The sequence below is a fragment of the Stegodyphus dumicola genome, chromosome 12 (genome assembly GCF_044657685.1).
Source record: "Stegodyphus dumicola isolate Sdum_Otavi_A_Nest chromosome 12, ASM4465768v1".
Lineage (NCBI taxonomy): Eukaryota > Metazoa > Arthropoda > Arachnida > Araneae > Eresidae > Stegodyphus > Stegodyphus dumicola.
In genome coordinates, this window is record NC_140779.1 from 65,814,355 (window position 1) to 65,830,410 (window position 16,056).

Sequence of the window (16,056 nt, forward strand, 5' to 3'; positions counted from 1 at the left end):
ACTTGATAGTTTGAATGATTCTTTTTCTGAAATGTATTACATATATATAAAAAAAAAAAAATTACAATGAACTAAGCAGTATCCCTTAATACAAATATTAATTATCCTAATAAATAAATTAACCAACTTCTCTTTTCAGAACCTTAAAAAACTCAAATGGTATAAAGAGGTTTGGTTTTCCCCAAATTTAATGTGTATACGAGCCAGTTTACCTTAGAAAGTCCTCCACGAAGGCATCCCTCCCCTTAGGCAGATAGCCCTAGTGTGCTTTGCCATAAGTAAATACACTACAGTGTAAAGTGTATATATATACAAAAAATGACAATGAAATATGCCAATCTCTTAAAAACAGTGACATAAGAAATACAATGAAAAATTGTTGCCAAACCCATATTTCTAAAAGAATGAAACTATTCAAAATTATGCGATTTCATCAAAAATCGATCAACAACAATAAGAAAGGAAAATTGTTGCCAAAATCACATTTTTAAAGATGTGATAAGTGTACTTGGAAGCTTCATTTAAAAATTTTTTTAAAAATACAAAATATTATCATTTTTCGAAAATTCTTTTTGTAAAAGCAGTCACAAGGATGAAAGTTCAAAATCGTGTCCAAAAATCAAAGAAAAATAAACTGCACATTTTAAAAAATAAACTTTTTTAGAAAAAATCCCGTTGAAAAGGTGTTAAGCTCACTTTGTTAAATAAATTCATATTAAATCGATTTATTGAAACACGAAATTTATTTTAAGTTCGTAAAATAGCTAAATGCCTACGTTTCATGACGATTTGAAAATAGAGTGCGTAGAGTAAAATCTCGCTTTCCTATAGCTCATTATGTCTCAAAATGATGTGATTTCATTTATTATATGTAGAGATATAGGGACCAGTTACAGTTTTACACAGACCAGACTGAAATGTCACTAAGCTCAGCAACTTTTGATGGTTTCCTACCAGATTTTGTGACAAGAGTTTGCCCCTATAATCTCATTTATCCATCAGAGCTTCGCTGTCTCAAGCATTTCATGTTACATTATACAAAGGATACTACAATTTCACTAAAATTATTTACGTATATACAAAATTCATAGCAATATGATTGCTTTATAACAACAAGAGAAATTAATTTGTTACATTAAGTCTTCAGTAAGTGTCAGGCAGTTTTAATGTTTTATTAAAATGTCATTCACTTTTATCTATGATTTTGAAAAGAATACCAGTGTGACCAGGGGCTTTTATTATGGAAACGTTTTGTGCTATTAAAGTTTGCATTGTTGTGCTTAACTCATTGAAAAATGATTAAGAATTGTGCCAGATTAGAAAACTCAGTTTATTGGATTCTTGAACGATTCAGTCAGGTATAACTGATGCCAGATTGGAACATTTAAAATAGAAGCTCATAACATATGTACCCAGTGTAATACTATCTGCAAAAGATGGTTCCAGTAGCTCAAAGTAAATGTCATGCAGTTATAGTTTAGCTTTATGTTTGTTAAACATTTCTCTCAGTGGCATCATACGAAATCTGCTAGTGTTTATTCTATTTGTGGTACATTATGGTAAAGATTTACATTAGTAAATGATGAAATTGTAGCATTGTGTTCATAAATTTGATAGTCACATTGCATGCAATTTTTTTTAAAGTTTGATTTTGATGTTTATAATCTATTTAGTTTTTTGCTTGCTTTTTTTAGTTATGTAAATGTCTAAAATATTTCCACATGTTTATTTAAAAAATTCATGCATAAATGGATCTACACATTTCAAACCTGCATACTTCAAGATATAAAATTCTCTGTGAATATCTTTATGTTAATTAAATGCCTTCTGTTTTCTTTAAGATATATGAATTGCATACCAGTGCAAATTGAAAATAAAATATTCAAATTAAAAATGAAACTATTTGCTTAACAATGTTTTATCTAGATTCCTGGACTTCTTGCTGCAGTTGATGCTACAGAAGAAAGGGGTTTGAGTGAGCGTTTTAAAATAACAGGATTTCCTACTCTTAATTATTTTAAGTAAGTGCTAATCAACCTTACAAAGGATATTCTAATTATAATAATTTTTTAAAGTAATGTTTAATCTCTATTGTATTATCACAGTTTTCATTTTTATGTTTTACTGAAGTTAAATTTACATTATTCATAATTTTTATGGTAAATCAGTAAATATTTGTCTTTGATTGCCAACTGTACAATGTTACAGACTTAGTGAATTTTGCAGTATGATTTATGTGTTTGGGTTTATTTATGTAATAGTAATAATATTTTTAAATATAGTAATATTTCTTCCGAGTTTGCTAATTTGACAATAGACTGTACTGTAATTGAGACATATTTCATAACAGAATAACTGATTTGAATCTGTCTGTAGTTTTAAAGTGAAATAATAATTTATTGATGAAATAATACTGTATTTGATTGAGGAAATGTTTTGAGTCCCATTTTCTTATGTGCCAAGAAACTTCTTAGTAATGATTAAAAAATTTTATCTATTCCAATATATTTCAAATCATAGTCATAGCCACATATGAACAAATGTAATTTTTTAAAAATAATGTGAGAAAACAAGAATATCCATGTCTACAAAAGAACAGAAAGAAAATGCTAAAATTAAGAAGCTCCTTATCATAATAATTCCTTAACCATGCTTGATATTATCTGCCATTTTGTATATATTATCACAAAATGATGTATTAGAAGCATAGATTAGTTTTATGTTCTTCTATAATTGTAAATAAATTCTAATTGTAGATAAAATTTGATTTGAAGAAATGTGAGTTTTTCCCATATTTATGTTATCCTACATAATGAGACTTGTTTAAAATAGCTCTCCTTTAAAGGTTAAATTTCTTTTTGTTAATAATGAATGATCCAGGGGGATAAGATAAAACACTGAAATGCTGCTATTTCACCTTGAGTTCTGGCATTTTGACTGGATTTTGTTGTAAGAAGTGTTCATGATTTTGCTTCGTGTGTTAATGATTGGGTGTGTAAATATGAATCTACTCTTTTTCCATTAGTAGAATATCATGCATGCGTATGTATCTGGGATTTATCTGAGCATATGTATCTGAGCACTTATACCTTGGGTTATTAAATTGTAATCTGTTTAAAGTGTAAACAATTATTTTGCCTCATTTAAAATGCTAAGTTTTGTGTGGGACGCAGAGCAGTGTGTGCCTTAAATTTCACTTCATTATTATATTTTAAAGAAAACTGCAGCAAAAATATACTGTTTGCTGAGGAAATGAATGGTAAATATGCTTAGTTAAACACAGCTTACTGAGAGTGGTTTTGATTCTAAAAGTAAGATTCCAATACACATGAGAAGAGCATGGAAAATTCTCAGATTTGGATGGAAATGGGCAAATGCATGGGGAATCAATTTACTTTAAGAAATTCTTCTATAAAAGTATGCAATGAGTCTGTGTTTAATAAATAATGTGTTATGTGATAATAAATTATACAGATTTCTGATCAAATAATCTAACGTGTTAAGGCTATATTGATTTTGCAGTAAACATATTGCATTCACTTTTTCATTTTAGCTTTCTTTATATTGTGTATAATTATTTATGCTTCTCGTTATTTAGTTAAGCATCTTAATCTTTTTTGAGGTATTTGAGTTTTTTTAATTTGATAATTTTTTGTTCTGAAAATTTTATATAGGGAAGGAAATTTGATGTTTAAAGTAAACTTCAGAACAGCTGATAAAATCTTTGAATTTATGAAAGAGTGAGTAGTAACTTCATACTTATATTTTTTTGTGAATTTTTATTCAATATTTAAAATTTTTTAATAGTTAATAATTTTTCTTTAAATGGAATTAAAGCCCTAAAGAACCTCCACCACCTCCACCTCCTGAAACACCTTGGAGTGAAGAACCAAGCAATGTTGTGCATCTCAATGAAGAAAATTTTAAATCATTCTTAGAACGCAAGAAACATGTTCTGCTTATGTTTTATGCTCCATGTAAGTGTACTTTTCCCCAATTTTTTGTAATCTTAAGAATTTTTAAATAGCTGTCGAGTCATGGTGTGCTTTAAAATATAACAAATGAGGGCATATTCAAACCATTGAAGTATCATTATTATCATAAGTTTTAATAACCAAAAGAATTACTCGCATTTGCAAATGTTCAATGCAATAAGGTCTAAAATATGAGCTTAGGTATTCATGAAAATGTACATTTGATGCTCAATAGAATCTACTGGGTACCTCTTTGTAAGTCTTATATATTCATTCAGTGTAAATCATATGTTATTTGTTCTCTAATCTCTTATGTAAATCTGTGTAAGTCTTATATTTCTATGCAAATCTTATGTTTATTGTCTGTGAACAGAATGCATTATTACTATAACAAAAAATCTGCAGTTTTAAATTTTATAAAATAAAATAAGCTATTGAAACTTTTCAGATTTCTTCATTAGAAATTTATTCAATTAAATTAGCTTAATATTACCATCTATAGAAGTACTTTTGTCGTATCTAAAATTGATATCACCTACTTTGTTGTGACAGCTGCTTGCCTAAGATTATTTTCTGCCTCTCAGAGTGGAGTGCGACTCTGTGTTCCATGATAATTAAAATTATTGCTCATCTGGATGGGTACTTTCACTCCTCTTATTTTGTAAAAGCAATTTAGACTCACCCTGTATTTAACTTCACAAGGCAGTTGCTCAGGTACCTATTTTATTGTTTGGAGAATGTTGAAGAATCATCATCCACCACCTTTTTAGTTTGGGTGCCACTGTAGATTCATTAGGTTATTTTGAAGCAGGAGGCATGAAAAACGAGCATAGCAATGATGGATTTCATTATATAGAAAATTTTAAATATATTAATTAATAATTATATTTTAAAATCGAAGCTAATTTTAATATTCATCAAAGACAGGTATAGACAATAAAAAAGGAAAACACCTTGGTAGGAAAAAAAGTAAGTTTAGCATTACTTACTTCTTCAAGGAAATTTATTTCTTACTGGTTACAAAAACACACTTTAAACTAACTTTAATGTTTTTATTTAATTCTAAAAAATAGAAATAAAAGAAAATAAGGAATGCAAATCGCTATTGTTCTCCCATCCAAAGGTTTCCTTGTCTTCCTTTTCTTCATCAGATAATTCTTGAAGAATCCGAGCAAAATCAGCTGGTTGCACATAAAAACAATATAAAATTTACAGAGCCAAATGTATTCAAATTAAAATAATACATGCCAATTAATAACACAGAATTACAAAATATTTGAGAAAAAATATTTTTTGAATTTTCAAACACGACCACGTGCGCATCGTAACTTTCATGCAAAAGCTGCCACGTAGCACAAAAGGCCAGTTAAAAAAAAATCAAATGACTTCCTGTTGCCACATTCCATGATGTGGGGAAGGGTAGAAAGAAGGAATAGAAATGACTTTCATACGTCGCAGCTTTGATATGTGAAAAATGTGCATTAAAACTGAATTTGTCATAAATTTTGCACATATGTGCATGCTTGAAAATTAAGCAAATAGCCCTCTCTTTACTTTTGTTGCTAAAACAAAAATGATGCAATTCCATTCCATTTCATATGATGGTTAGTGCAGCTGGCTACCCTATCACTGGATCTGGATTCAAATCCTGGAAAAGGCATGGTTACTTATAATTGTCTATTCTCCACTGTAAGTGTATTATTGATCACCTCCTATGGTGCATCCTAGTAAACATTCATGGTGATGGTATGTCTAAATGACCAATGAATTTGACTTTTCATGGTCAGTGAAATTGCTGTTTCCTGGCGAAATGTTAAAAAAAAAAAAAAAAAAAAAAAAAAAAAGTTTACATTTGTGGGAGGGGACCCACCAATACAGCTTCCAGTCACTGTTAACTTAAAAGTATTGTCTCCCCCTTGTTGTCTTATACTTTTACTATCATCATTCTTAATTTTATCAGACTATAAAATTCTTTGCCAGATTTTATTTCTTCTTGTAATTTTGGATATTAAATTATTTACTATCTAAAAATGCAGTACGTCAAATGGCATTATAAGCAGCAGCTGCTGCATTTGAAATGAAAATAAACTTAATGACTATTAATTTAGTTTGAAAATCAAATTTTAAATTGAGTTTGATATCATTTTGCTTGATGTAAACTAATAAGTTTCAAATGAAGTGTGATACGTTTTTGATGATTGTGATACACTGCTTTAGTTAAATCTCTCCTCTTTTGAACTGGAAATGTTAAAAATGTGGAATATATTAAAGCAATAGATAAAAAATTTTTTTTTTTCTTTTGCAGGGTGTGGTTATTGTAAGAAAGCAAAACCTGAGTTTCAAGCTGCTGCTGATAATTTTATAGATGATCCTGAGGTAATTATGAAGATAATAATGTATAAAAGCTGTAAAGAACATAAGCATATGAGTGTTTAATTTTTCAACATAGTTTAACTAACTGTTGAAAGAATTATTTCTGGGCTAAGAAAAGCAGTCTGTAAATATGTTGTTAAGGACAGGTTTGAGTTTGGAAGTTCCAGTTTTCAGTTCCTTATCTTAGAAACTTATTGAGCTTGTGCATAAATGATTATTCTGATTGAGATGCATAATATATATAACTATCTTTTATTAATTTCTGTATTTGTGCAAATGTTCATGAAAATTTTCAGTTGCATATGTTTTGAACTATGTTAAATTTATTATTATTAATATATTATTCCATCGGCTGAAACAATCTGGCCAAGCAATGTAATTTAATGCCAGTTGTAGGTATGCCTGACATCACAACATGCTTTTAACATTTGTGCTTTCATTTGATGTAACCGGAATTGATTTCTGATGAGCCACTTCTTGTTTTTATGAACCAGGGTATAAATTAACTGTCATTGCTGTATTTTTCCTTGAATTTTGGGAAAAAAAAAAAAAAAAAAAAAAAAAAAAAGTTTGAGGGCTGTAGAATCACATTGTGAGTGCACTTTGGTTTATTTACAATTAGCTCAGAGAATTAGCACCTGTTAAATGGGGAGAAAAGCAGCTGAATATTGCTGACAAACAGTAATAGACTGGAACAATCACATGTGGAGGGTTTGTATACAAAGCATTCTAAATAGAGCTTAGGGTAAAATTGGAAAACATAACAAAATAATAGAAATTGATGAAAACTCTTTTGTAAAGTGCAAAAACAGTAAAAAAAGGTCAGTGGAATACTTTCCCAACAGTGGCTTCCTTATATTGGGCAAAGAGACTGACAAATGTTTTATTTTAAGAGCTGCAGATAGAAATGTGGATCAGAATTCCACAAAAACAGCTGCTGTAACTTTGGCAGGATTTCTGCCAATTTCTTTGATTTGATGGTAGCCAACAATCACTGTTGATGGGATAATATGTGAGTGCCTATGCATTATTGCAAAATAAAAAAGATAATTATTATTATGCATTATCATTAAAACAGATATCTCAGTGTGAAACCCTCAGAATGTCTGTCTGCAGGAGCAATCTTGCCATAATTTCCTTGAGTCTGAATTCATTGTACTGTAAATCACTTACTGCCAGGCTTTGTTAGTGAGAGTTAAACAATCTAAACTATTAAAATAATATTTTTGAAAGTCCCTGAGTATTAATTTTATGTCAGAGGCTACCTCAAAGGCGCATCTGAAAATCATTTATTGTTGGCTTGATTATTTGTAACCTGAGACACTTTTCATTCCCCAAAGCATTTCTTTTTTTTTTTTTTCCTGATCCAGTTTGCTCATAATGAGATTCATTTGTGATCCAAGGTTTCACTGTCCGATGGGAACTGGCTATTTGACCAGACATATTAAAGTTTTTATGCGTTGTGGGATAGTAGTATTTGCCTGTCGAATGAATGATAAATATCCTGGTAATGCAAAGTATCTTACGACTGCAATAATTGAATGGACTAAGTTGTTATTGTATCAGACATCAAAACACTTTTTGTTAAGTATCTGGGCATGGCTTAGTAATATAAAATAGTAAAGCATTCATTTCTTAATAAAACAGTTTAAAACAGTCTAATTAAAAATATTGAATATGCGTATAGAATTACATTACATATTTTTTCACTTTTCAAATATGCAGAAGATACATTATATTCTCATGTTAGCCTAAATGTATGTTCATCTAGTATCCTATAAAATGTTTTGCTCTTTCATCCGGACCATACTATGGATAATCTTTAATGATAAACAGTATTCAATTAAAAAAAAAGCCCTTTTGAGAAATCATCAAACTTTGGGGGGAGGGGGAAACTTTTTCAGATTTATTTATTTTTATTCTATTTTTACTCTTCAAATACTGGTGGGGTATTTGAGATTTGAGTAATATAAAAAGCTTGACCAAGACCATATGATTAAAATGTTACATATGATTAAATGCACGTATGATTTAATTTTAAGAAAGAACTTTATTGATCTAGATTTTTGAAATCTTGGAAATAACTGTGTTAAAATGATAAATACAAACAGTTTTAATTCACAGGATAAACTACTTTGAAATTACAGTTAAGTGGAGCTTTCACAAATGAAGCATGTGTTTCATCAGCTAGAATCCAAATAAATGCTAGCAATCATTCAGGTTCTTGCTGACAGAGCAAAGCATCTGTGAAAGCTCCATTTCATTATTATTTCAATGTAGTTTGGAGTCATAATCAGTATTATTTTTACAAGGACTATTTTTGAAGTAAAATGCACCCGTGGATACTGTTTGAAATTTTCCATATGTCTAAGAATGAGTGCATGTGCAGGTTTGTGGCATTCTCTGTGAACAACCTGATGTCCCTTGCATTCATAATTTCGATATGTGTGCTTCATCCTGTGAGATTTAAATGTTTAAGAAAATCAGGCATACCAGCGGTTGTAGAATATAGCCATTCATTCGGTTTGTAACAGCAAAAAACATTAAAGCTGTATATATTTATTGTCAGATTTGTGAGGTGTACAGTGGCAATGCAATAAGTGACAGCGGAGTGTGAAAATGGATCAGAATGTTCAAGCAAGCTGAGAAAGATGTTCATCATGAATCGCTTTTCGGTCAGTCATCTGTAAGCAGTGATGTTTTGGTGCGAGCAGTTGAGATCTAAATTAATACAAAGATTTGTCCAAGTGAAGAACTGAAAGCCACCAATAAAAGTGAAAACAACCGTGACTAAGTGGCTATCATCATTGGCAGCAATTCTTTTAAGAGAGTACCCCAAAATTTGTTTATTATGACAAATGTTTAAACCCAGAAAAAAATTATGTAGAAGAACAGAAAGTTATATATAAATTCATAAAAGAAAAAATTCCTATTTGCTTCATTTTTATTGCAAAGCAGATCTTTCTTAAAATTTAGTCTTCATATTTATCATTAGATTCTTGACATTTCTCAAAAACTGAAAACTGATTATGTGCAGCTTTTATTTTTGTTTAGCTTTTTTGAGTTAAACAGAATAACCCAGCAAAAACTAAAACAAAACTAATTAAGAACTATTAAATGCAATTTTTTTTAAATTCAAGTATTTTTTGCCATAGGAATGATTTTTAGATACATACGTAATGTAAGTGCCCTTAAAGTTATTATCTTTTTCTCTTATTTCATTACCATATTTTTATTTTTTTTTAAATTTATTTTAAAGGAATACATCAGCTGTTTTTTTATATTTTAAAATAAAATCTATGTACTTTATTTAGGTTGAATTTGCAGCAATTGATTGCACATCTTACAGTAGTGTGTGTTCTGCACATGATGTGAAAGGCTATCCGACACTCAGATACTTTAGTTATTATAAAGTAGAGAAGCCCTATGAAGGAGGTAGAACTGTGAGTAATAAATTTACTTTTATATTTGAAACTTATCAGTTTATAGATGCCATATTTTTGAGTGATAAACTTAAGAATTTTTATAACTTTTAGTTAAAAAATCAATAAAAAGCATAAGAGATACTTTTATAACTTTAGTAAAATGAAAGTTAATAAATGGTATTTTTGGATCAGAAGAAGGATAACAATGCATAATTTCAGTATTTTGTTATCACAAGTCCGATTTCTATTGAATGTGAAATAAACAAACAAAACAATTCGTAAGGTTTGTAATTTTTTTTTTTTTTAAATCTCAATGAGAAAATTGAGTAGGACATGAAATAATAGGGGGACCGGAAAGTAATGTCGCTTTCTTACATTAAATTGAAACGAATACATTTTTAACAAGTTTTTATTTTTAATCAATAATATAATCACCATCGTTATCAAAAACCTTTTGCCATCTAATGTGCAGATTTTCAATCCCAGACTGATAAAAATCAATTGGTTTTTGAGTAAAATATCTCGAGAGAACATTTTGGACCTCATCCAAATTTTCAAATTTTTTGCCACTAAGAAAATGTTGTAGGGATCCGAATAAATGGAAATCCAATGCTGCGATATCAGCTGAGTATGATGGGTGAGTATGGCAATACCTCCCACCCCAATTCATTAATTTTTTCCAGTGTTCATCTTGCACAGTGCGGTCTTGCATTGTCATGTTGCAGAATGATGCTTTTTCTGTTGACAATTGATATTTTTCAATTAAAGATTGGTTCACTCCATCCAATTGTTCACAATAAAAGACTGCATTAACAGTTTGTCCGGGTTTCTGCAATTAAAAATGAACAATTCTGCGAATACTCCACCAAACACTCAGAAGCGCCTTTTTGGGATGTAAACCCTTTGTAACCCCTATTAAAACTGCCTTTTGAGTTTTGGATTATCATATAAGACTTACTTTTTTGTCTCCAGTAATCAAACAATCAGAAAACGGTTCTGTATGGTGAAGCAATACGTTGCATGTGATGGATAGGCTGGCTTTGTTCTTTTCGGACAGATTATGGGGGACTCAAACCCTGCTTTGCTTATTTTTCCATTCTGCTTTAAATGTTCTTGGTTGGTCGACCAAGGTTGATAAGAGTGTTTGACATGGATTTGCTTCCACTTCTGCCCTTAGCATGTTGTTGTCGACATGCGCAGAAACGGCATTACTTTCCGGTCCCCCCATATTATGTTTACCACTCCCATTTCTCTGAAAATTATTTTAAATTTGCAATGTTATATTATGTTTATTAAAGGTGCATCATCAGAAACAAAGTTTGTTAAGCGTAATCAGAAGTAATCCTTGTTCTATTTATATTTTTGAGAAACAAATTTTTTTATATTTCCTTGAAATATTATTTGAAATAAGTATTGGAAATGATGAATACAAAGGAAGCAATGCAAAAACGTATGAAACTTTCATGTTTACTTAGTGTAATTTTATTCTGTGACTTTTTGCCATTTCTCAGCTACTGAAAAATTCTTTTTTTAAAAAAAGTTATCAGGTTTATTTACAAGTTTCTTTCTTTTTTTCTTTTTTTTTTTAAACAAAAAATCACACATGAAAACTCGAACATGTGCATTCTACTCTGCTAGTATATTTTGGAGAATATTTGTTCTGTTTGATAGTTTCTGAACTGTATAACTTGGATTTTCACCGATAGGTTTTTTTTTTAATAGGGTCTTGTTTCCAGAGGATGGCCGTTAAGGGAGGGGGCATCATCTTGGAGGCTGAAATTGCAAAATTTAAACTTCTTCAAACCACTTTCAAACAGTGTCATCAAAAATAGCACTTTTTCCATATATAGCACGAACTTTATGAACAGACTGACTAGCATTTTGTTCTTTTTTTTTTAAATAAAAGAGCTTAATATGATGAAAATAAACTTTTGAATTCTCATTTCTTAGCCCTAGACTGAAAATTATGCCACAACACATGCTAGAATTATTCACAGTGAGCATAAAAAACCTTTAAACATCTGCTTTGATCAAGGTCACTGGGCTTTCAATTTGAAAAAACTGTAGATAATTTCAAATGGCCCAATATTAAAACAAATAAATATCAAATAATAAAAGCAATTACTTAATTGAGTTTGTAATCTCTGACATTTTTAGGTTATACTGATATTTCCTTTGCTTTATGGCTCACTCTTATTTAAACAGCACCAAGTTTGTAGATTAATCTCCTAATCATGGTCACATACCATCAGCCCATTATGAGAAGAGCTTTGAATAGGTCATAGGCTTTCATTGGATTTCTGTTTTATATTTTATTTTCCAAAAAAATTTAACAGTTTTTGAGATACCAAGAAATGAAGAACATGCTATATCATTCTGTGATGAAATAGGCATTTTACCTCACATTTGAATGTATGAAAACCTCCATGAAATGAAATTATACACCTACAAAAGCATTGGAGGTGCTATGGGAAAAATTGCAATCAAAATAGAAACATAAATCCTATGAAAATGTTTTTGAGGCTATATTAAAAACAGTTGCTGAAATATGGCATCCACAAACTGTATGCAAGAAATAACGCATTTATTATTAAGATCGTAAACTTGTCTTAAAAAACTTAATTAAAACTTGGTGATAATGTGGGCACAGTTTAAACAGTGGTGCTGTAATATGCTGGAAGTATAATTATGCGTTCAAGTATAAGAAAGTTGATAAATTATTCGAAACCAATATAAATTCTTTAATGATAAGCTTGTTTGTAATTTTAGAATTGTGAGCTGAATTTCTGAACTAAAATAGCATTTAAAGTAAAGAAATATATGTGTTTAGAACTTTGTCATCTATAGTAGTGGTACTAGGTCATTAGAGAATTTTAATTAAGGAGAGAATTTAAGTTTCAGAGGTGATTTAACATTTAAACTCTAAGCTGAGATCTTATAATTATGTATTTATTAATACATAGAGGGAGCATAAAAGTCTTTCCTTGATTACAAAAAAATTACATAAAATAATTGCAGAACATAGACATGTTAAATTTTCATTATGTGTAGTTCTATATTTATGTTTTTTTAATATATATATTCCATGCAGTTGGTAAAACTAAAGAGTATTAATAACGCGATGACACCAATGAAAGAAGAAAGCTAAACATATTTTGTGGTGTTATGAAACTATGTATTCATCAGTGGTGTCTTAAAATTTCATACACATCCTCCAAATGTTAAGAGTGCAAGGAATATATGAAAAATTTTAAAGAAAATTGTAATATTGGTGATATTTCAAGAAGTTTTAGGCCTACAGTGAGTGATGAGATTTGTCATAAATCAGACAGAGGACATATCAAGAACAGAGTCTTCGTCATACTAACTCATAATAATGATACTTTATAAGCCAAAGTAACATATGCTATATGAAGTGTTACGGCGCAAATGCTGAATAACTCATAGTGAGAACTGGTACTGACTTGGCAGCCTCCAAAGTACGAAAGGACCCAAGTTAAAGTTTCCTGACTTAGTACTGTTCTAAGAAAACTGAATTATTAAAGTTACCATTTCCAAGAAACCATATTTGTCTAATTATAATAGTTTTCATGCAATCAGTTTTTGGAATAAGGAAAAGATCTTTTACTGACACTGTATATTCTGATTTGGTTTTAAACTGTAAGCTCGGAGCTGACACTGACAGTGCAGATATTAAAATAAGAACTGAATGTTAAAACTAAGCACAACTCTAGGATAACAAAATTAATGAAATGCTTTTTTATTAAATGTTGTACAAAACACGTATGTTTATACGTTGTATAGTTAACTGGGGCTGTGTGGATTGACCAGGCTCTGTCTAAGAAAAGCATTGTTAACTTACTTAGACAGAGCCTAAGAAAAGTTAATTTAGTTTTGAATGATGGAACAGATTACTTTCTGTAACCAGTTGCCAAAAACAAAACTGTTGATGGGAAATAATAATGAGAGAGAAAAATAAAAGAGCATGAGATAATAGCTTAAAGTGAGGAAACTGTAATATAAGTTAACTTACTTAGACAGAGCCTAAGAAAAGTTAATTTAGTTTTTTAGTTTTGAATGATGGAACAGATTACTTTCTCTAACCAGTTGCCAAAAACAAAACTGTTGATGGGAAATAATAATGAGAGAGAAAAATGAAAGAGCATGAGATAATAGCTTAAAGTGAGGAAACTGTAATATAAGTAATGCTTATACAATCCATATTGCATACAAGCATTATTTAAAAGGTTTAACAATATATATATATATATCTCAATTTTTTTTTTTCTTTAAGGAAAATGATTTCGTGAAGTACATGAAATCTGCTGCAGATGGAATGCCGCCTCCTACTACAACACCTCCACCTGAAAAGTGGTGGTCAGATTTACCTAATGCACAGCATGTGCATTTGTTAAAAGAAAAACAGTTTGAAGAAAAGATTAGATCTCAACAGTGTGCTCTTGTTATGTTTTATGCTCCTTGTAAGAAATTATGTTTTTAATTCATTATTTTTTTATGCTTTAGGAAGTATGATATTTTTATATTAAAATGATATTTGATATTTTATTGTAGTTTATGGAAGTACATTTTAAGTCATATGATATTAAAGTATTATTCCCGCTATAAGAACATGAAATAAACTTATTTATATTTTAATTTTTATCATATTGAGTAAATCTGTAGCATTCAACATTTTATTTATGATATATTATATTGATATGAATGTTATTCAGTTGTGCTTTAAAATCCTTATGAATCTTATTTGTTTCTTTACAAAAAAATGCAATTTTTTTTTCTAAAAGAAATTGTACATTGTAGAGCATTTGCACCATTTTACTGTAAAGCAAATTAATTATAAGAAATATTTCTATTATTTTATTATTATTTTTTTCTTTTTTTTCTCTCTATTCTTAAGTATATCATGTTAAATATATAAATTCTATCTGTTTTAGGGGATTTTTTAATATTATGTAATATTAAATAAAAAGGAACTCATATTGTGTTTCAAGTAGAAATATTTCATTTCAAATAAAAATTTTGTCAATATTTGTTATTTTTTAAAATTAATTTAAAGGAAAGTTAATAAAAAATAATGTATATGTTATACGCATCAAATTAAATGTTACACAAAAATTCACAAAGACATTTAAATTCATATACTGCAGTGTAATTAAATAAAATTCAACACTACAATTGTTTGTTGACTTATTATTCATCACATCCTCTTATAATTAATGAGAAGGTAAGTTGTAAATGTAAAGCCCTCTAAACAAAAAGTTTCAATAAGTAATTTGTTAAATAATGATAAGTTTAAGAACTTGGCCTTTAATCTTTTGATGGTATCTATTTTGGTAAACAAAACATGTTTGATATGATTTATATGTAATACAAGGTATTTGCTAGAAAATGAAATATTATTATACATCTGATAACATGCTAGTCTTTTTCTGTACTAACAGCGATTTCTGATTATTGTTGGAGCAATGTGCACTAAACAGGGTGAATGTAAGGAAATTTCTCATACTGAGAAAATATTAGAATCTCAGTACAGACAGATAGTCCTTAAGTTAAATACAGCTTAAAGTCATACATCTACATATTTTTAAATAATTTCTCTCTCTCTTTTTTGGGGGGAAGGGGTGGCGCATATAAATTTAATCAAGCTCCAGAAAGTGTCTTTGCTTAATTGGAAAATTCTAATTACAGATTTGAATTCAGCAAGAAATATTATTATTCACTTATTTTGATTTGTATAATTAATGAAAATTAGTTACATTTCAGTGCCATTTGTTGAGGTTCACCAATGACCATGTGGTTCAAGTTGTGAAATGCTGGTAATTTTACCTAAGGTTTGATTCACAACAGACAGTGTTAAATACATTTGAAGTTTTTTCCATATGTGCTTCAAATCTGAACAGGTTCTTTCAAAATGTTTTCTATGATGACCTACCTTTTTTAGGCTAGTTACCCTTGAATATTTTACTCTGATTAAGACAAGCGGGTGTAATTATTTCTTCAGGTATTTTAGTAGTACTCCAAATGCATATAGTGATAGCACAATCAAGATTGTATGTGTCTAAGGCATTGTATTGCTGATGATCCATTTATGGATACCTATCATCTTTGATAACTAATGTAAGCTTTATGAATTTTCACATTTTTGTGACTTATTTCACTTATCTGACATTATTATAAGATCAAGTTCACAAATTTTATCATGGTTTAAGAGGCAACGATTGCACATTGCATTAGCTTAATTCTTGGCTACCTTATAAGTAGAAGTA

The 16,056-nt window shown here is 29.4% G+C and overlaps 1 protein-coding gene across 3 annotated transcripts in view; it reads left to right on the forward strand.

The window, feature by feature from the left end:
• LOC118189812 (protein disulfide-isomerase A5) overlaps positions 1 to 16,056 on the forward strand; it is a 135,680-nt gene that overhangs the window by 95,046 nt on the left and 24,578 nt on the right. For all 3 annotated transcript variants that reach the window (XR_015038229.1, XM_085806506.1, XM_085806507.1), the window contains exons 20-25: positions 1,927 to 2,021; positions 3,675 to 3,740; positions 3,838 to 3,977; positions 6,280 to 6,350; positions 9,662 to 9,790; positions 14,067 to 14,253. Coding sequence is in view for 2 of the 3 variants with exons in the window: in XM_085806506.1 (XP_085662632.1) it covers positions 1,927 to 2,021; positions 3,675 to 3,740; positions 3,838 to 3,977; positions 6,280 to 6,350; positions 9,662 to 9,790; positions 14,067 to 14,253 (688 nt within the window). In the remaining variant the exon portion in view is untranslated. The remainder of the gene's footprint in view (positions 1 to 1,926; positions 2,022 to 3,674; positions 3,741 to 3,837; positions 3,978 to 6,279; positions 6,351 to 9,661; positions 9,791 to 14,066; positions 14,254 to 16,056) is intronic.